The 22,235-nt window shown below is 48.5% G+C and overlaps 1 protein-coding gene across 4 annotated transcripts in view; it reads right to left on the bottom strand.

Moving 5' to 3' along the window:
- The window catches only part of smg6 (SMG6 nonsense mediated mRNA decay factor), a 619,962-nt gene that overhangs the window by 23,440 nt on the left and 574,287 nt on the right, over positions 1 to 22,235 (bottom strand). For all 4 annotated transcript variants that reach the window (XM_038814765.1, XM_038814766.1, XM_038814767.1 and 1 more), the window contains one exon: positions 18,270 to 18,481. In XM_038814765.1, coding sequence (XP_038670693.1) covers positions 18,270 to 18,481 — 212 coding nt within the window. The remainder of the gene's footprint in view (positions 1 to 18,269; positions 18,482 to 22,235) is intronic.

The following is a 22,235-nucleotide window of genomic DNA, read 5'->3' as shown; positions in this document are numbered from 1 at the left end:
GCTGCACGATGTGGGAGCTGGGCAGGCAATGTGCTGCAGCTGCAGGGTGTGGGAGCTGGGCAGGCGATGTGCTGTAGCTGCACGATGTGGCAGCTGGGCAGGCGATGTGCTGCTCTGCACGATGTGAGAACTGGTTGGCGAATTGCTGTAGCTGCAGGATGTGGGAGCTGGGCAAGCAATGCGCTGTAGCTGCACGATATGGGAGCTGGGTAGGCAATGTGCTGTAGCTGCACGATGTGGGAGCTGGGTAGGCAATGTGCTGTAGCTGCACAATGTGGGAGCTGGACAGGCGATGTGCTGTAGCTGCAGGGTGTGGGAGCTAGTTGGCGATGTGCTGTAGCTGCACGATGTGGGAGCTGGGCAGGCGATGTGCTGTAGCTGCAGTGTGTGGGAGCTAGTTGGCGATGTGCTGTAGCTGCACGATATGGGAGCTGAGCAGGCGATGCGCTGTAGCTGCAGGGTGTGGGAGCTAATTGGCGATGTGCTGTAGCTGCACGATGTGGGAGCTGGGCAGGCGATGTGCAGTTGCTGCAGTGTGTGGGAGCTGGGCAGGCAATGTGCTGTAGCTGCACGATGTGGGAGCTGGGTAGGCAATGTGCTGTAGCTGCACAATGTGGGAGCTGGACAGGCGATGTGCTGTAGCTGCAGGGTGTGGGAGCTAGTTGGCGATGTGCTGTAGCTGCACGATGTGGGAGCTGGGCAGGCGATGTGCTGTAGCTGCAGTGTGTGGGAGCTAGTTGGCGATGTGCTGTAGCTGCACGATATGGGAGCTGAGCAGGCGATGCGCTGTAGCTGCAGGGTGTGGGAGCTAATTGGCGATGTGCTGTAGCTGCACGATGTGGGAGCTGGGCAGGCGATGTGCAGTTGCTGCAGTGTGTGGGAGCTGGGCAGGCAATGTGCTGTAGCTGCACGATGTGGGAGCTGGACAGGCAATGTGCTGTAGCTGCAGTGTGTGGGAGCTAGTTGGCGATGTGCTGTAGCTGCACGATATGGGAGCTGAGCAGGCGATGCGCTGTAGCTGCAGGGTGTGGGAGCTGGACAGGTGATGTGCTGTAGCTGCACGATGTGGGAGCTGGGCAGGCGATGTGCTGTAGCTGCAGGGTGTGGGAGCTAATTTGCGATGTGCTGTAGCTGCACGATGTGGGAGCTGGGCAGGCGATGTGCAGTTGCTGCAGTGTGTGGGAGCTGGGCAGGCAATGTGCTGTAGCTGCACGATGTGGGAGCTGGACAGGCAATGTGCTGTAGCTGCAGTGTGTGGGAGCTAGTTGGCGATGTGCTGTAGCTGCACGATGTGGGAGCTGGGCAGGCGATGTGTTGTAGCTGCAGGGTGTGGGAGCTAGTTGGCGATGCGCTGTAGCTGCAGGGTGTGGGAGCTGGGCAGGCGATGTGCTGTAGCTGCACGATGTGGGAGCTGGGCAGGCGAAGTGCTGTAGCTGCAGGGTGTGGGAGCTAGTTGGCGATATGCTGTAGCTGCACGATGTGGGAGCTGGGCAGGCGATGTGCTGTAGCTGCAGGATAGAACATAGAACACTACAGCGCAGTACGGGCCCTTCGGCCCTCGATGTTGCGCCGACCTGTGAAACCATCTGAAGCCTATCTGACCTACACTATTCCATTTTCATCCATATGTCTATCCAGTGACCACTTAAATGCCCTTAAAGTTGCCGAGTCTACTACTGTTGCAGGCAGGGCGTTCCACACCCCTACTACTCTCTGAGTAAAGAAACTGCCTCTGATATCTGTCCTATATCTATCACCCCTCAATTTAAAGCTATGTCCCCTCATGTTGGTCATCACCATCCGAGGAAAAAGACTCTCACTGTCCACCCTATCTAACCCTCTGACTATCTTATATGTCTCTATTAAGTCACCTCTCAGCCTTCTCCTCTCTAACAAAAACAACCTCAATTCCCTGAGCCTTTCCTCGTAAGACCTTCCCTCCATACCAGGCAACATCCTAGTAAATCGCCTCTGAACCCTTTCCAAAGCTTCCACATCCTTCCTATAACGTGGTGACCAGAACTGCACGCAGTACTCCAGGAGCGGCCGCACCAGAGTTATGTACAGCTGCAGCATGACCTTGTGGCTCCGAAACTCAATCCCCCTAATGATAAAGGCTAGCACACGATATGCCTTCTTAACAGCCCTATTAACCTGGGTGGCAACTTTCAGGGATTTATGTACCTGGATGCCGAGATCTCTCTGTTCATCTACACTACCAAGAATCTTGCCATTCGCCCAGTACTCTGCATTCCTGTTACTCCTTCCAAAGTGAACCACCTCACACTTTTCCGCATTAAACTCCATCTGCCTCCTCTCAGCCCAGCTCTGCAGCTTATCTATGTCCCTCTGTATCCTATGAGTGTTCTCCTCGACAACATTGTCTTTCTCCAGTGTAAACACTGACGAAAAATATCCATTTAACGCTTCCCCTATCTCCCCTGATTCCACACACAACTTTCCACTACTATCCTTGATTGGCCCTAATCTTACTCTAGTCATTCTTTTGTTCCTGATATACCTATAGAAAGCCTTAGGGTTTTCCTTGATCCTATCCGCCAACGACTTTTCGTGTCCTCTCCTCGCTCTTCTTAACTGTCCCTTTAGGTCCTTCCTGGCTAACTTGTAACTCTCAAGTGCCCTAACTGAGCCTTCATGTCTCATCCTAACATAAGCCTTCTTCTTCCTCTTGACAAGTGCTTCAACTTCCTTAGTAAACCACGGTTCCCTTGCTCGACAACTTCCTCCCTGCCTGACAGGTACATACTTATCAAGGACACGCAGTAGCTGTTCCTTGAAAAAGCTCCACATTTCGATTGTACCCATCCCCTGCAGTTTCCTTCCCCATCCTATACATCCTAAATCTTGCCGAATAGCATCATAATTGCCTTTCCCCCAGCTATAATTCTTGCCTTGCGGTATATACCTATCCCTGCCCATTGCTAAAGTAAACATAACCGAGTTGTGATCACTATCACCAAAGTGCTCACCTACATCTAAATCTAACACATGGCCGGGTTCATTACCTAGTACCAAATCCAATGTGGGAGCTGGTTGGCGATGTGCTGTAGCTGCACGATGTGGGAGCTGGGCAGGCGATGTGCTGTAGCTGCAGGAAGTGGGAGCTGGGCAGGCGATGTGCTGTAGCTGCAGGAAGTGGGAGCTGGTTGGCGATGTGCTGTAGCTGCACGATGTGGGAGCTGGGCAGGCGATGTGCTGTAGCTGCAGGGTGTGGGAGCTGGTTGGCGATGTGCTGTAGCTGCACGATGTGGGAGCTGGGCAGGCGATGTGCTGTAGCTGCAGGAAGTGGGAGCTGGGCAGGCGATGTGCTGTAGCTGCAGGAAGTGGGAGCTGGTTGGCGATGTGCTGTAGCTGCACGATGTGGGAGCTGGGCAGGCGATGTGCTGTAGCTGCAGGGTGTGGGAGCTGGTTGGCGATGTGCTGTAGCTGCACGATGTGGGAGCTGGGCAGGCGATGTGCTGTAGCTGCAGGAAGTGGGAGCTGGGCAGGCGATGTGCTGTAGCTGCAGGAAGTGGGAGCTGGTTGGCGATGTGCTGTAGCTGCACGATGTGGGAGCTGGGCAGGCGATGTGCTGTAGCTGCAGGGTGTGGGAGCTGGTTGGCGATGTGCTGTAGCTGCACAATGTGGGAGCTGGGCAGGCGATGTGCTGTAGCTGCACGATGTGGGAGCTGGGCAAGCGATGCGTTGTAGCTGCACGTTGTGGGAGCTAGTTGGCGATGTGCTGTAGCTGCACGATGTGGGAGCTGGACAGGCGATGTGCTGTAGCTGCACAATGTGGGAGCTGGGCAGGCAATGTGCTGTAGCTGCACGATGTGGGAGCTGGGCAGGCGATGTGCTGTAGCTGCACGATGTGGGAGCTGGGCAGGCGATGTGCTGTAGCTGCAGTGTGCGGGAGCTAGTTGGCGATGTGCTGTAGCTGCACAATGTGGGAGCTGGGCAGGCGATGTGCTGTAGCTGCAGTGTGTGGGAGTTGGGCAGGTGATATGCTGTTCTGCACGATGTGGGAGCTGGTTGGCGATGTGCTTTAGCTGCAAGATGTGGGAGCTGGGTAGGCGATGTGCTGTAGCTGCAGTGTGTGGGAGTTGGGCAGGTGATATGCTGTTCTGCACGATGTGAGAGCTGGTTGGCGAATTGCTGTAGCTGCAGGAGTGGAGGTTGGGCAAGCGATGCGCTGTAGCTGCACGATGTGGGAGCTGGGCAGGCGATGTGCTGTAGCTGCACGATGTGGGAGGTGGGCAGGCAATGTGCTGTAGCTGCAGGAGTGGGAGCTGGGCAAGCGATGTGCTGTAGCCGCACGATGTGGGAGCTGGACAGGCGATGTGCTGTAGCTGCACGATGTGGGAGCTGGACAGGCGATGTGCTGTTCTGCACGATGTGGGATCTGGGCAGACGATGTGCTGTAGCTGCAGGAGTGGGAGCTGGGTAGGCAATGCGCTGTAGCTGCACGATATGGGAGCTGGGTAGGCAATGTGCTGTAGCTGCACAATGTGGGAGCTGGGTAGGCGATGTGCTGTAGCTGCACAATGTGTGAGCTGGACAGGCGATGTGCTGTAGCTGCAGGGTGTGGGAGCTAGTTGGCGATGTGCTGTAGCTGCACGATGTGGGAGCTGGGCAGGCAATGTGCTGTAGCTGCACGATGTGGGAGCTGGGCAGGCAATGTGCTGTAGCTGCACGATGTGGGAGCTGGGTAGGCAATGTGCTGTAGCTGCACAATGTGGGAGCTGGACAGGCGATGTGCTGTAGCTGCAGTGTGTGGGAGCTAGTTGGCGATGTGCTGGAGCTGCAGGATGTGGGAGCTGGGCAGGCGATGTGCTGCAGGGTGTGGGAGCTGGGCAGGCGATGCGCTGCAGGGTGTGGGAGCGGAAGCTGGGCAGGCGATGTGCTGTAGCTGCACGATGTGGGAGCTGGGCAGGCAATGTGCTGTAGCTGCAGGGTGTGGGAGCTGGTTGGCGATGTGCTGTAGCTGCACGATGTGGGAGCTGGGCAGGCGATGTGCTGTAGCTGCAGGGTGTGGGAGCTGGTTGGCGATGTACTGTAGCTGCACGATGTGGGAGCTGGGCAGGCGATGTGCTGTAGCTGCACGATGTGGGAGCTGGGCAAGCGATGCGTTGTAGCTGCACGATGTGGGAGCTAGTTGGCGATGTGCTGCAGCTGCATGATGTGGGAGCTGGGCAGGCGATGTGCTGTAGCTGCACGATGTGGGAGCTGGGCAGGCGATGTGCTTTAGCTGGAGGGTGTAGGAGCTGGTTGATCCCATTGCGAGCTGCAGTGACCACATCAGCAGCAAGTGTTTGCATCTCGAGGAATTAATGAGCTGGAGCTTCGGACACTGTGGCACGTCAGGGAGGGGGAAGAGTTACCTGGACGCTTTGTCTCTGGATGCAGTCGCTCCCCCATCGATCAAGTCTCTCAAATTCGGTCAGCGACAGCAGGTTGTGACAGCAAGTGAAGCAGGGGGAGGGATCCTGAATTCAGGAACAGAGGAGCCTCAGCTCTTGACCGTGTCCAACAGGTACGAGGTACTTGTTCCCTGTGTGGATGAGGAAAAGGGAGGACGAGCTAGCCGACCACTGCACCATGGTACAGGAGGCCATTCAAACCAGGGGGGTGGGGGGGGTGAAGAAAAAGACAAGTGATAGTGGTCGGGGATTCCATAATTAATGGAACTGATCGCACCCTTTGGAAGCAGGATCGCGAGTCCCACAGGGTATGTTACCTGCCCGGTGCCAGGGTGAGGGACATCTCTAACCGGTTTGAAAGGATATTGGAGAGGGAGGGGAGGATCCAGTTGTTGGGGTCCACATTGAGACAAACAACATTGGCAAGACTCAGAAAGAGGACCTGTTTGGAGAATATCAGGAACTAGGAACAAAATTAAAGAACAGATCCTCAAGGAGTTATAATCTCTGGTTTATTATCTGAGCCACCTTCAAATTAGCATTGGGATGAGAAAATTAGGGAAGTAAACACGTGGCTAAAGGAGTGGTGCGGGAAAGAGGGGTTCCATTTCATGGGCATTGGCATCAGTATTGGGACAGGAGGGATTTGTACCATTGGGCCGGTCTCTCCCTGATCTGATCTGGGACCAGTGTTCCAGCAGAGGATAGACGGGGTGGTGACAAGGACTTTAAACTAGAAAATGCAGAAATTAGGCGAGTGTGCAGTGAAGGCAGAGTAGTATTAATGGGGGATTTTTAACTTACACATAGATTGGGAGAGGCAGACAAGAACCTGACAGAAAGGTAGTGAATTTCTGGAATGTGTCCGGGATAGTTTCCTGCAGCAATATGTTCCAGAGTAATGAGCCTGATTTAATTAGTAGCCTAACTGTACCTGAACATTTATCAAAGAGTGATCACAACATGACTGAACTCAGTGTGACGTCTGAAAGTGAAAAGCACAATTCAGATGCTAGAATTTTAGACTTGGGAAAGTCTGACTTTAATGGGATGAGACAGAAACTGTCCACGGTAAACTGGTAAGATCTGTTAATGGGTCAAACAACTGAAAATCAGTGGAGAATATTTAAAGAAACATTTAACGAGATACGAGCAAGTCTTTACCACCGAGAAGAAAAGGCTCCGCTTCACAAAACAAAAATAGCCATGGACAAATAAAGAGGTTTAGAACAGCATAAAGCTAAAAGAAAGGGCTTACAAAATGCACAACATAGCATAGATCCGGACGAATGGGAGAGATACAAGGACCAGCAAAGGGTCACAAAACAGCTTATAAGAGTGACTAAAAAAGATTATGAAAAGAAACTTGCAGGTGACATCAAAATCAATAAGACGACATTTTCTAGTTATACAAGGCAAAAGTGGGTGGTGAAGAGCAATGTAGGCCCACTAAAATCTGAAAATGGAGATATTGTCAGTGATTATGGGGAAATGGCAGACATGTCGAACAATTACTTTGCCTCAGTATTTACAAATGAAAAGGAGGATGACTTGCTGGAAGTCCCGAAAAAGTTAATCGTCAATAGAGGACAGGCACTTAATAAAATTAACTTCAGGACACGTGACAGCGCAGAATCGCCGAGCAGAAATTGATATCCAAGTTCCGCAGCTTGGGTACGGCCTCAACCGGGACCTTGGATTCCTGTCTCAGTTTATTCACCCCCCACCATCTGGCCTGGGCTTGTGAAATCCTACCAACTGTCCTGGCTTGAGACAATTCACACCTCTTTAACCTTCCCCATCTGGACCTGTAAAGACTTAATTACCTGCAAAGGCTTGCATTCAAAATATCGTCTTGCATCATTGACTTTGTCTATATATGAGTTTGTGGAACCCACCTCTTCATTCACCTGAGGAAGGAGCAGTGCTACGAAAGCTAGTGATTCAAAACAAACCTGTTGGACTTTAACCTGGTGTTGTAAGTCTCCGCAGATGCTGCCAGACTGGCTGAGTATTTCTAGTATTTTCTGTTTTTATTTCAGGATTCACAACATCTGCAGTATTTTGCTTTTAACTTTTCTCCATTGCCAATTCCAAATTTCCTTGTTTATAATCAAGTTGTTTGCTGGCCACTCCCTCCAAGGTATATTCTTCCTTAGAGTGGACACCTAAACTGTACTCCAGCTGTGGTTCAGCTCTATTTAATTGCAGCAAACGTCTTTACTCTTTTGCTCCAATCCCTTTGTAACAAAAGCTAACATACAATTTGCCTTCCTAATTGCTTGCTGAACTTGTGTTAACTTCCTGTGATTTGTGTGCAATGCTACCCAGTGTCCCTCTGAATATCAACATTACCCAGTCTCTCACCACTTAATAAGTATTTTGCTTTTTTATTTTTCCTTCCAAAGTGAATAACTTACAATTCTCCACATGATGCTCCCACCTGCCATGTTCTTGCCAATTCAGTTAACCTGCTTTGATCCCTTCTCAGCCTCTTTGCTTCCTCCCCACTTTGCACCGTCCACAAACTTGGATTCATTTATTTTCCACAGAATAAATGCCACAGTGACTGTTCTTCAGAATAATTCATTCTCATCTGTGAGGTGCATTGAGATATTGAGGAAATGTGATGAGGTGCAAGTAATTGCCTCTTTTGTCAGGTCTTTTTGCTGCGAGGTGCAGTGGTTTGAAAGGTAGTGGATAATTTCTGGGTATTCGGAGGAAAAGTAGGTTAGTCAAACTCTGAAAGGGGTCATTTTGGTCAACTTTCTGGTGAGTATTCTGGGGTGTTTCTTCTCCCTGGCAGCGGTAGTTGAATTGCAGCATTTAAAGTTCAGTAGTATGTAATGATATGTTTAAGCTAAGGAGGGTGAAGGGTTAACAAGATGATGTTCATGTATATCAACACTAGATGGCATCACGGAGTAGTTTTATAAAAGGCTGTGTCTCTAAATATTCTGGGAGAAGTTGTTGGAGAAGTTGATGAAGAAGGCTAGTGTGAGGTTGAGTTAGAGTGTAGGTTATATGAGAGATAATTAATTACTGTAAAATAAATTCAATACTATTATGTTGTTCGCTGTTACTCAGTACAGTATGCAAACCATTTCAAGTAGTATAAAATAAACTAGCTTTGATTTAAACATATAGCTTTCTGTTCTTTGGCTATCTTGGAGAACAATATCAGGAACATAATATAGTAGAGATTACAATAGATACATTTAAACATTGTCAGCAACAGATTTAAAACTAACTTAATGGTTTAACGGAAATTAATTATTTCCACAAAGAGTCTGGAAGTAAAATCCAACCAATCTGGGACACAAGAAGCTAGACCAAGGGGTGTTATTCTAAAATGTTGTGCTTCAGCTACTGGAAATCTCCCCATACCACTTGACTTAGATAGTGTGCTGCCTAGAGTGCAATCCATACTGGCTCTTAACAATCTTTACAAATACACCACAGAAAGCATCCTATCGGGCTGCATCACAGCCTGGTCTGGCAATTGCTCGGCCCAAGACCGTACGGAACTACAGAGAGTTGTGAACACCGCCCAGTCCATCACACAAACCTGCCTCCCATCCATTGACTCCATCTACGCCTCCCGCTGCCTGGGGAAAGCGGGCAGCATAATCAAAGACCCCTCTCACCCAGGAGATACAAAAGTCTGAGAACACGCACTAACAGATTCAAAAAAAGTTTCTTCCCCGCTGTTACCAGACTCGAGAATGACACTCTTATGGACTGAACTGATCTCTCCACACATCTTCACTACAGTTGTAGCACACACTCCGTATGCTTCACCCAAAGTCTATGTATTTACTTTGTGTATTGATCGTATGTCCTCTGTTTTTCATGTGTGGAATGATTTGCCTGGTCTGTACGCAGAACAATACTTTTCACTGTACCTCAGTACACGTCACAATAAATCTAAATCCAAATACAGGGAACAGAGATGACCCACATTCTGACACTGTTAACTGGTCTCAGCGGAGGTTGCTACAGTTCAGCAGCACACAGTTAGGGAGTGGAAAGCAGGAGTAATTCGCTGTTGTTGTTTCTGATCACTACTGAGATATTCCTGTGTGAAACGAGTGACAGAAAACAAAGGAATGAGAATTTGAGTCTGTTGCCTGGAATGTCCTCACATAGTTTGCTGTCAGGTGGGTGAAAGTGATGGAGGGTGACCGATTCTCCTGAAACTGAGGCCCAACATAATCTGTGCTTTCTCGATGGAGTTAGCACTGTTGCTTCACAGCGCCACGGTCCCAGGTTCGATTCCCGGCTTGTGTCACTGTCTGTGCGGAGTCTGCATGTTCTCCCTGTGTCTGCGTGGGTTTCCTCCGGGTGCTCTGGTTTCCACCCAAAAGACATGCTGTTCAGTGAATTGGACATTCTGAATTCTCCCTCTGTGTACCCGAACAGGTGCCAGAATGTGGCGACTAGGGGATTTTCACAGTAACTTAATTGCAGTGTTAATGTAAGCCTACCTGTGACAATAATAAAGATTATTATTATTACTTTAGGCAACGACACATTTTGACTTTTGGCTGGCCAAGTTCAAGAATGAGCAATACAGTGTTTCACCTCTTGGAACTCAATCACACATTTGAGTTGACCCCCAGCATCCACAGTCTTTTGGGGAAGAGTGATCCAGATTACCACTACCCTTTATGTGAAGGGATGTTAGTTGACCGCAGGTGAAGGTTACTGAGGGAGATAGAAAATGGGTGACCAAAAGAAAGAGCAAGAGTAGGAAGGAAGTGCATGTGTCCCCTGCGGTCATCTCCCTGCAAAACAGATATACCGCTTTGGATACTGTTGAGGGAGATGGCTCACCAGGGCAAGGCAGCAGCAGCCAGGTTCATGGCACTGTGGCTGGCTCTGCTGCACAGCAGGGCAGGAAGAAAAATGGCAGGGCTATAGTGATAGGGGACTCAATCGTAAGGGGAATAGACAGGCGGTTCTGTGGACGCAATCGAGACTCCAGGATGGTATGTTGCCTCCCTGGTGCAAGGGTCAAGGATGTCTCGGAGCGGCTGCAGGACATTCTGGGGGGGGGGGGGGGGGGGGGGGGGGGGGGAGGAGGAGGAGGAGGGTGAACAGCCAGCTGTCGTGGTGCACATAGGCACCAACGATATAGGTAAAAAACGGGATGAGGTCCTACAAGCTGAATTCAGGGAGTTAAGAGTTAAACTAAAAAGTAGGACCTCAAAGGTAGTAATCTCAGGATTGCTACCAGTGCCACGAGCTAGTCAGAGTAGGAATGTCAGGATAGATAGGATGAATGCGTGGCTCGAGAGATGGTGCAAGAGGGAGGGATTCAAATTCCTGGGGCATTGGGACCGGTTCTGGGGGAGGTGGGACCAGTACAAACCGGACGGTCTGCACCTGGGCAGGACTGGAACCGATGTCCTGGGGGGGGGGGGGGGTTTCTAGAGCTGTTGGGGAGGGTTTAAACTAATGTGGCAGGGGGATGGGAACCGATGCAGGAAGTTGGAAGGTAGTAAAACAGGGACAGAAGCAAAAGGAAGGGGAAAAGTGCAAGGCAGAGAAGACATAGTCAAAATCTAAAAGGGCGACAGTACAAGGTACAGTGACTGAGGGGAGCTCAGTGAATAGGCCCAGCAATAACAAAAGGAATAAAACTGGAGATGTTAAGATTCAAAACAGAGGTAAAAAAACCAACATAAGTGTACTTTACCTGAATGCTCGTAGTATTCGGAATAAAGTAAATGAGTTGATGGCACAAATCATCGTAAATGACTATGATTTAGTGGCCATTACTGAAACATGGTTAAAGGATGGTCACGACTGGGAGTTAAATATCCGAGGGTATCAAACTATTCGGAAGGACAGAGTGGATGGTAAGGGAGGTGGTGTAGCTCTGTTATTTAAGGATTACATCCGGGCAATAGTAAGGGATAACATCGGTGCTATGGAGGATAAGGTTGAATCCATTTGGGTGGAAATCAGGAATAGTAAGGCGAAAAAGTCACTGATAGGAGTAGTCTATCGTCCACCAAATAGTAACGATATGGTGGGGCAGGCAATAAACAAAGAAATAACTGATGCATGTAGAAATGGTACAGCAGTTATCATGGGGAATTTTAATCTACATGTCGATTGGTTTAACCAGGTCGGTCAAGGCAACCTTGAGGAGGAGTTTATAGAATGTATCAGCGATAGTTTCCTAGAACAGTATGTAATGGAACCTACGAGGGAACAAGCGGTCCTAGATCTTGTCCTGTGTAATGAGACAGGATTGATTCATGATCTCATAGTTAGGGATCCTCTCGGAAGGAGCGATCACAATATGGTGGAATTTAAAATACAGATGGAGGGTGAGAAAGTAAAATCAAATACTAGTGTTTGTGTTTAAACAAAGGAGATTACAAGGGGATGAGAGAAGAACTAGCTAAGGTAGACTGGGAGCTAAGACTTTATGGTGGAACAGTTGAGGAACAGTGGAGAACCTTCCAATCGATTTTTCACAGTGTTCAGCAAAGGTTTATACCAACAAAAAGGAAGGACGGAAGAAAGAGGGAAAATCGACCGTGGATATCTAAGGAAATAAGGGAGAGTATCAAATTGAAGGAAAAAGCATATAAAGTGGCAAAGATTGCTGGGAGATTAGAGGACTGGGAAATCTTTAGGGGGCAACAGAAAGCTACTACAGAAAAGCTATAAAGAAGAGTAAGATAGAGTATGAGAGTAAACTTGCTCAGAATATAAAAACAGACAGTAAAAGTTTTTACAAATATATAAGACAAAAAAGAGTGGCTAAGGTAAATATTGGTCCTTTAGAGGATGAGAAGGGAGTTTTAATAATGGGAAATGTGGAAATGGCTGAGGAACTGAATAGGTTTTTTGGGTCGGTCTTCACAGTGGAAGACACAAATAACATGCCAGCGACTGATAGAAATGAGGCTATGACAGGTGAGGACCTTGAGAGGATTGTTATCACTAAGGAGGTAGTGATGGGCAAGCTAATGGGGCTAAAGGTAGACAAGTCTCCTGGCCCTGATGGAATGCATCCCAGAGTGCTAAAAGAGATGGCTCGGGAAATTGCAGATGCACTAGTGATGATTTACCAAAATTCACTAGACTCTGGGGTGGTCCCGGTGGATTGGAAATTAGCAAACGTGACGCCACTGTTTAAAAAAGGAGGTAGGCAGAAAGCAGGAAATTATAGGCCAGTGAGCTTAACTTCGGTAGTAGGGAAGATGCTGGAATCTATCATCAAGGAAGAAATTGCGAGGCATCGGGATAGAAATTGTCCCATTGGGCAGACGCAGCATGGGTTCGTAAAAGGCAGGTCATGCCTAACTAATTTAGTGGAATTTTTTGAGGACATTACCAGTGCAGTAGATAACGGGGAGCCGATGGATGTGGTATATCTGGATTTCCAGAAAGCCTTTGACAAGGTGCCACACAAAAGGTTGCTGCATAAGATAAAGATGCATGGCATTACGGGTAAAGTAGTAGCATGGATAGAGGATTGGTTAATTAATAGAAAGCAAAGAGTTGGGATAAATGGGTGTTTCTCTGGTTGGCAATCAGTAGCTAGTGGTGTCCCTCAGGGATCCGTGTTGGGCCCACAATTGTTCACAATTTACATAGATGATTTGGAGTTGGGGACCAAGGGCAATGTGTCCAAGTTTGCAGATGACACTAAGATGAGTGGTTAAAGCGAAAAGTGCAGAGGATACTGGAAGTCTGCAGAGGGATTTGGATAGGTTAAGTGAATGGGCTCGGGTCTGGCAGATGGAATACAATGTTGACAAATGTGAGGTTATCCATTTTGGTAGGAATAACAGCAAACGGGATTATTATTTAAACGATAAAATATTAAAGCATGCCGCTGTTCAGAGAGACTTGGGTGTGCTAGTGCATGAGTCACAGAAGGTTGGTTTACAAGTGCAACAGGTGATTAAGAAGGCAAATGGAATTTTTTCCTTCATTGCTAGAGGGATGGAGTTTAAGACTAGGGAGGTTATGTTGCAATTGTATAAGGTGTTAGTGTGGCCACACCTGGAGTATTGTGTTCAGTTGTGGTCTCCTTACTTGAGAAAGGACGTACTGGCGCTGGAGGGTGTGCAGAGGAGATTCACTAGGTTAATCCCAGAGCTGAAGGGTTGGATTATGAGGAGAGGTTGAGTAGACTGGGACTGTACTCGTTGGAATTTAGAAGGATGAGGGGGGATCTTATAGAAACATTTAAAATTATGAAGGGAATAGATAGGATAGATGCGGGCATGTTGTTTCCACTGGCGGGTGACAGCAGAACTAGGGGATATAGCCTCAAAATAAGGGGAAGTAGATTTAGGACTGAGTTTAGGAGGAACTTCTTCACCCAAAGGGTTGTGAATCTATGGAATTCCTTGCCCAGTGAAGCAGTTGAGGCTCCTTCATTACATGTTTTTAAGGTAAAGATAGATAGTTTTTTGAAGAATAAAAGGATTAAGGGTTATGGTGTTCGGGCTGGAAAGTGGAGCTGAGTCCGCAAAAGATCAGCCATGATCTAATTGAATGGCGGAGCAGGCTCGAGGGGCCAGATGGCCTACTCCTGCTCCTAGTTCTTATGTTCTTATTCCTGAATGGCCTGATACACGTTTTGGGATTGTGCCTCTTGGTCTGGACTTCTCCATCACAGGAAACAGTTTCTCTACTCCACCGCGTGAATCTGTATATTGGGCGCGATGTAACGGGAAAGAGAGTCCCGTTGTGGGTGGGTTTAGCGGGCTGTTTAGTGCCAGGGTGCCACCCTGCCTAGAGGCCGATCATTCGAGCGCCTTCGATTGCCTGGGAGACCTCCTCCAAGTGCCATTCGGCCTGTTCCCCGTTTGTGGAGATCAGTGCTAAACGGAGGCCGGCTGGGATCTTGTCGGCGAGGCCGTTCGATCCTGGGAGCGGGTTAGCTCTTGCCTAACTGCACAGTTAAATATGCAAATTTAGGTGGGATCCAGATCGCAAGGTCTCATTAGAAAGGCCCTCGGGAGAGCGTCCCGAGTTGGGGGTGACGCAGCTGTTAGATCGCGGCTATTGTTTAAAAGGAGATGACATCTGAGGATGGACTGGGAGTAATTCATGTCCAGAATGACTTTTCTTCCAAGAATGAAAATGGGACGACTGCTTTTCCAAACCTCTCTGAAATCTGGTGTTACAAGAACCTGTTCATACCTGATACAGGTCGGGGCGTATCTGCCGAACTGGAGCAATTTATCAAACCCCTCATACAGCAGCCTCTCAAATCGTCACAAACAGAAATTCATAAAATTTACAAAAATACATAAAACGTTTCTTTTAAAAAATAATTTATCTCGTGTCTGGAGGGCAAAATGATGGATGTAACTGCTCCAGACTTGATCATGCAGGCTCGGGGGGCACCAGGAAACTTCATGATGGAGCCAGTACCAACAAGGCAACTGTCTGAAGCTTTCAACAGGAAGGCAGCTGTCTAGCTAGACAGGAGTAAAAGCTGCAGATTTAATGAACTAGTGAGGACTTTACCCCCTCAACACTTTTTGTGTAACCAAAAATGAGCAATATATAACATCAGATACCTGATATGAAGCACATCAACTAATTCACTCCCGAAGGTATATGGAAAGGTTGCACTGGGAACTGTCAGACTCGCCCAGCTTCCATTTCAAGCTCAGCTGACTGGTGCGAGATAGTCACGGTGATCAAGTTGGCCTGTCTTTAGATATCAACATACAAAATAGGAAGAGAAGTAGGCCATTCGGCCCAGTTCCACCATTCAATAAGATCATGGCTGATCTGTTTACATTCCGAGTTCCACATTCCCATCAGCCCCGCACTAACCTTTGAGTCCCTTGTCAAACATGAATCGATCTACCTCCACCTTAAATGACCCTGTTTCCACCACCTTCTGAGGCTGACTTCCAAGTTGCACAACCGTCTGAGAGAAAAACATTCTCCTTGTCTCTGCCCTAAAAGGGTGACCCCTCATTTTAGAAGAGTGACCTGGACTCACCCACAAGAGGAAACATCCTTTCCACGCCCACCTTGTCAAGACCTTTCAGGATCTTATGAACTTCAATCAAGTCACCCATCATTCTCCTAAACTCCAGTGGACACAAGCCCAGCCAGTCCAACCTTTCCTCATAACACTCATTCCCGATATCAATACGAGTAATGAATGTCCTAACAAACATTTGTGGCAGACAACCAGACAGGTGACTATTGATCGAAAAGCAGAATACTGTGGATGCTAGAAATCGGAAATAAAAACAGAAATGCTGGAAATAGTCAGCAGGTCTGGTAGCGTCTGTGGAGAGAGAAACATAGTTAACATTACAGATGGATGATGTTCATCAGAATTGGGGAAAGTTAGAGATGTAATGGGTTTGGAGAAAGGGATGGGTGAGATAAGGACAAAAGAAAGGTAAGTGATTGGATGGAAGGCAGGAGAGATTGAATGACAGAATACTTAGTATTCCAGACCCAAAGGGAATGGTAATGGGGCAGGAAAATGGGGCAGCTGAGAGCAGCTGAGCTGTTGACTGAGTGAAAAATAAGAGAAGAATATGCAAAGGAAAGACACACAATAAAGGAACAGAGTTTAGGGTCTGAAATTATTCAACTCACTGTCGAGTCCAGAAGGCTTTTCAAAACTTTTCACAATATACATTAATGATCTGGAAGAAGGAACTGAAGGCACTGTTGCTAAGTTTGCAGATGATACAAAGATCTGTAGAGGGACAGGTAATATTGAGGAAGCAAGGGGGCTGCAGAAGGATTTGGACAGGCTAGGAGAGTGGGCAATGAAGTGGCAGATGAAATACAATGTGGGAAAGTGTGAGGTTATGCATTTTGGAAGGAGGAATGGAGGCATAGACTATTTTCTAAATGGAGAGATGCTTTGGAAATCAGAAGCACAGAGGGACTTGGGAGTCCTTGTTCACGATTCTCTTAAGGTTAACGTGTAGGTTCAGTCGGCAGTTAGGAAGGCAAATGCAATGTTAGCATTCATGTCAAGAGGCCTAGAATACAAGACCAGGGATGTACTTCTGAGGCTATATAAGGCTCTGGTCAGACCCCATTTGGAATATTGTGAGCAGTATTAGGCCCCGTATCTAAGGAAGGATGTGCTGGCCTTGGAAAGGGTCCAGAGAAGGTTCACAAGAATGATACCTGGAATGAAGAGCTTGTCATATGAGGAACAGTTGAGGACTCTGGGTCTGTACTCATTGGAGTTTAGAAGGATGAGGGAGGGGGATCTTATTGAAGCTTACAGGATACTGCGTGGCCTGGATAGAGTGGACGTGGAGAGGATGTTTCCACTTGTAGGAAAAACTAGAACCAGAGGACACAATCTCAGACTAAAGGGACGATCCTTTAAACAGAGACGAGGGGAATTTCTTCAGCCAGAGGGTGGTGAATCTGTGGAACTCTTTGCTGCAGAAGGCTGTGGAGGTCAAATCATTGAGTGTCTTTAAGACAGAGATAGATAGGTTCTTGATTAATAAGGGGATCAGGGGTTATGGGGAGAAGGCAAGAGAATGGGGATGAGAAAAATATCAGCCATGATTGAATGGCGGAGCAGACTCGATGGGCCGAGTGGCCTAATTCTGCTTCCATGTCTTATGGTCTAAGGCGATAAGGTGCCTAATCCAATGAAGTGTTGTTCCTCAAGCATATGTTGAGTTTCACTAGAACAGTACAACAGGCCAAAGGCAGAGGCGTTAGCGTGAGAGCAAGGTGGAGAATGAGAATGACTGACCAGTGGCAGCTCAGCATCATGCTTACAGACTGAATGGAGGTTCTACAAGGCAGCACCTAATCTGCGTTTGGTCTCTCCAAAGCAGAAGAAAGCACACTGTGAGCAGTAAATACAGTATGCTAAATTGAAAGCAGTACATGTAAATCGCTGCTTCATCTGGTAGGAGTGACTGAGGCTTTGGACGGTGAGGAAAGAAGAGGTAAAAGGGCAGGTGTTACATCTCCTTTGTTTGCACGGAAAGGTGCAGTGGATGGAAGTGGAAGGGATGTTGGTGCTAACAATGATTCATCAATGATTCCAACAGAGTGGCTCGCTAGGCCACATCAGAGGGTATCATGAATCAACTGGATTCATGTAGAGGCTGGACCAGGTAGAGTTAATAGGTTTCCTTCCCCAAGGGCATTAAAGAACCAGTTTAGTCTTCAGTCTAAACCAAGTCTTTATTGTCAGCCTGCTGAAAAATGACCATACCTATTGAATTCAGTTTTACACTGCCCTGATGGGGTTTGAATGCATGTTCTCTGGATTGGTAGGCCAAGACAGCACAAAGCAAACAAGGGAGTCATTTTGTGCATGGCAACATATGATAATATGGTAAATGGCTTGATTTTGATTTATTGTCACATGTACCGAAGTACAGTCAAAAGTATTATTCTGCAGCCGAGGGAACGTACACAGTACGGACATAGTAGACAAAAGAATAATCAACAGAGAACATTGATAAATGGTACATCGACAAACAGTGATTGGTTATAGTGCGGAACAAGGGGCCAACTTGTAACCAATCACTGTTTGTCGATGTTTCATTTGCTCATCGAATTTCTGCCGTGGGTTGAAGGAGTAATATTGGTCAAAAGACTGGGACAAGTCCTCACTCTCCTTTGAATAACGCGATTGGATCGTTAATATCCATCTGAAGCATCTAAAGTTTGACATTACATACAAAGGACAGAACCTTAATTCCCTCAATGCTGCACTAATGTGTTAGTTTATCCTAATTGCTCCAGTCCTGGCTGGAAGCCATACGGAGTGGCACAGGATTGCTGGGGAAGATGGAGAGAAAGTAAGGAAGGGTTATATCACATTCCCATTACTGTGGTTACCTGCTGTCCGGTCGTATCCTCGCTCCGAAACGCAATGGACTCCAGCTCGTTACCTCTGCTGGTTAGAGCCCGCAGACATGAGTCACGGGATTCAAACTTTTGTTCCAGGAAGTCAATGGCTTTCTTGGCTCTCTCCTGCACCAATCTGGCATGGTTTCCGCCGTGGTAGTCTGTGTCCTGGCCTTTAGCCAGACCATCCAGCTCATTAATCACTGAAACATTAAACAGCACAGATAGTCTGTCAATTCCACATCCAGTTTGTGAAAAAGCAGGAAATTATCCAAAATTGCATTATATTAACACTTCTCGTTGAGACAACACAGACCTAAAGAAATTATCCGAAAATGCATATCCGACCAACCAGCACTAGTGGAGTGAGTGCAGATGTACACCACCCAGTGAAGTGACTGCTCACTTCATCCAAAAACAGAGCATCCACAGGGGTTGCCAAGGAAGCTCTCGCTTACCCTGGTTGCTTAACTCTTTGACAGAATGAAAACCCTAACCAGTATACTTCTGTACCCACTAAAGTTTAAAAAACACAAAGGCTAAAAACACACAGAATACCAGTGGTTACGACCGCCTGGACTAGTGCACAGTCAATTACAGACCCACTTGACCCTAAGCTGCAACACAGGTGAAATTAGCTTTCGTTTCAAATACCCGAGGTCCTTGACTGAGCCCAATAAGCTACAGTGACCAGGTTTGTAACTTTAAAACACAAATAACCTTTTATTATGTACAGTATTATAATTAAACAGACAGAAAATGTAACTGTCTGTCCCCTTTCCCAACCCCCCTCTTTCTAACTTGCCCCAGTCTCTACACACACACACACAGAGACAAACAACAGAGGGGAAAGGGTGGTGGAAAGGGAAAGACAATATGAATAAGATAAAAGGATAAGGATTTTTGATGCACTGGGATGATTCCAGCCAATGTCTTTCTGAAGTTCAGTCTTTCACTTTGGTACTTCTTGCTTCGAGGCTTGAGATGGTTTTCTCTGCCAAGGGTCGTCTTCCTTCTCCATTGACTCATTATCATTTTCAGGTTCAAAGCAAAGGATGTGCCAGGCACTCACTACTTTCAGAACTAACCCACTCCCTCCAAAACCGGTTCCTAAGATCCACCTGGTGCCGAAGAGTCTGGCTTCTCTTCTCTCGAACAGAAAGCCTGGGAATACAGTGCCCCAACAAGCAGGCTATTTCAACTTGGAATCTTCTGCTAAAGTCACATCCTAATTATGGATCCATGGACCAAAACCATCAAATAAAATAAAATGGAACAAAGGAAATAAACAGGAAGGACTCTTGCGATAGTCTCTCCTTTCAGGTACAGAATGAATTGCTATGCATTTTTAGAACTTCCTGTTGTTACTCAAGGTTTTATTTATTTTTGTTGGTGTCAATACTGCAAGAGATCAGTAGCAGCATAGAACAAAATTATTCAGACAAATGGCTTGTTACTTTCGGAACCAAGACACGTGCAGAATGTTCAATTCTGTCAATCCACAAGCACAAAGATATCTGTTACTGCCACTCATCACCTTCATTGCAATGTCACAATGATGACAAATCTGCAGCAAAGGTGGTCCAAAAGCTGAGACAAAAATGGGAATTGTCTATAAATACTTGGTGCTCCAACTCATGGAAATAATAAGGAATAGTTCACTCACTGACAGAATATTGTTTGTTCCTTCACTGCCCTTGGACTCACTGCAACACAATATCATCAAGAGCAATAGGCAGATGAAGACCGTTTGTGCCAGAACTTATCTTCCATATCTCTAAAATACTGACATAATATCATCTACCGGACCAGTGCTCATTCAAAGGGTCGGGACACTTGATGGGCTGAATGGTCTCCTTCTGCCCTGTCGGGATTCTATGACCAGGCCTGAACCAGAGTCGCAAGAGGTACTGGCACTACAGCCTGACCTCCGTCATTACCCCTCAAATACAAGAGTTCAACATTGGTGTCAAAAAGAAAAATACACAAGTAAAAGGAGTGGAGCTGCCACACGTTACCCCTCCTGCCTGCGGTACCTCCTTCACTCAGCGCTGCCACATTACCCCTCCTGCCTGCGGTACCTCCTTCACTCAGCGTTGCCACATTACCCCTCCTGCCTGCGGAGCTTCCTTCACTCAGCGCTGCCACATTACCCCTCCTGCCTGCGGTATCTCCTTCACTCAGCGCTGCCACATTACCCCTCCTGCCTGCGGAGCTTCCTTCACTCAGCGCTGCCACACATTACCCCTCCTGCCTGCGGTACTTCCTTCACTCAGCGCTGCCACATTACCCCTCCTGCCTGCGGTACCTCCTTCACTCAGCGCTGCCACATTACCCCTCCTGCCTGCGGAGCTTCCTTCACTCAGCGCTGCCACATTACCCCTCCTGCCTGCGGTACCTCCTTCACTCAGCACTGCCACGTTACCCCTCCTGCCTGCGGTACCTCCTTCACTCAGCGCTGCCACATTACCCCTCCTGCCTGCGGTACCTCCTTCACTCAGCGCTGCCACACATTACCCCTCCTGCCTGCGGTACTTCCTTCACTCAGCGCTGCCACATTACCCCTCCTGCCTGCAGTACTTCCTTCACTCAGCGCTGCCACATTACCCCTCCTGCCTGCGGAGCTTCCTTCACTCAGCGCTGCCACATTACCCCTCCTGCCAGCGGTACCTCCTTCACTCAGCGCTGCCACATTACCCATCCTGCCTGCGGTACTTCCTTCACTCAGCGCTGCCACATTACCCCTCCTGCCTGCGGTACTTCCTTCACTCAGCGCTGCTACATTACCCCTCCTGCCAGCGGTACTTCCTTCACTCAGCGCTGCCACATTACCCCTCCTGCCTGCGGTACCTCCTTCACTCAGCGCTGCCACATTACCCCTCCTGCCAGCGGTACTTCCTTCACTCAGCGCTGCCACATTACCCCTCCTGCCTGCGGAGCTTCCTTCACTCAGCGCTGCCACATTACCCCTCCTGCCTGCGGTACGTCCTTCACTCAGCGCTGCCACATTACCCCTCCTGCCTGCGGTACCTCCTTCACTCAGCGCTGCCACATTACCCCTCCTGCCAGCGGTACCTCCTTCACTCAGCGCTGACACATTACCCCTCCTGCCTGCGGAGCTTCCTTCACTCAGCGCTGCCACATTACCCCTCCTGCCTGCGGAGCTTCCTTCACTCAGCGCTGCCACATTACCCCTCCTGCCAGCGGTACTTCCTTCACTCAGCGCTGCCACATTACCCCTCCTGCCTGCGGAGCTTGCTTCACTCAGCGCTGCCACATTACCCCTCCTGCCAGCGGTACCTCCTTCACTCAGCGCTGCCACATTATCCCTCCTGCCTGCGGAGCTTCCTTCACTCAGCGCTGCCACATTACCCCTCCTGCCAGCGGTACCTCCTTCACTCAGCGCTGCCACATTACCCCTCCTGCCTGCGGAGCTTCCTTCACTCAGCGCTGCCACATTACCCCTCCTGCCTGCGGTACCTCCTTCACTCAGCGCTGCCACATTACCCCTCCTGCCAGCGGTACTTCCTTCACTCAGCGCTGCCACATTACCCCTCCTGCCTGCGGAGCTTCCTTCACTCAGCGCTGCCACATTACCCCTCCTGCCTGCGGTACCTCCTTCACTCAGCGCTGCCACATTACCCCTCCTGCCTGTGGTACGTCCTTCACTCAGCGCTGCCACATTACCCCTCCTGCCAGCGGTACCTCCTTCACTCAGCGCTGCCACATTACCCCTGCTGCCTGCGGTACTTCCTTCACTCAGCGCTGCCACATTACCCCTCCTGCCTGCGGTACTTCCTTCACTCAGCGCTGCCACATTACCCCTCCTGCCTGCGGTACTTCCTTCACTCAGCGCTGCCACATTACCCCTCCTGCCAGCGGTACTTCCTTCACTCAGCGCTGCCACATTACCCCTCCTGCCTGCGGTACCTCCTTCACTCAGCGCTGCCACATTAC

This window comes from Scyliorhinus canicula, chromosome 12, assembly GCF_902713615.1.
Source record: "Scyliorhinus canicula chromosome 12, sScyCan1.1, whole genome shotgun sequence".
Lineage (NCBI taxonomy): Eukaryota > Metazoa > Chordata > Chondrichthyes > Carcharhiniformes > Scyliorhinidae > Scyliorhinus > Scyliorhinus canicula.
This window is presented reverse-complemented; position numbering and strand designations above follow the sequence as displayed.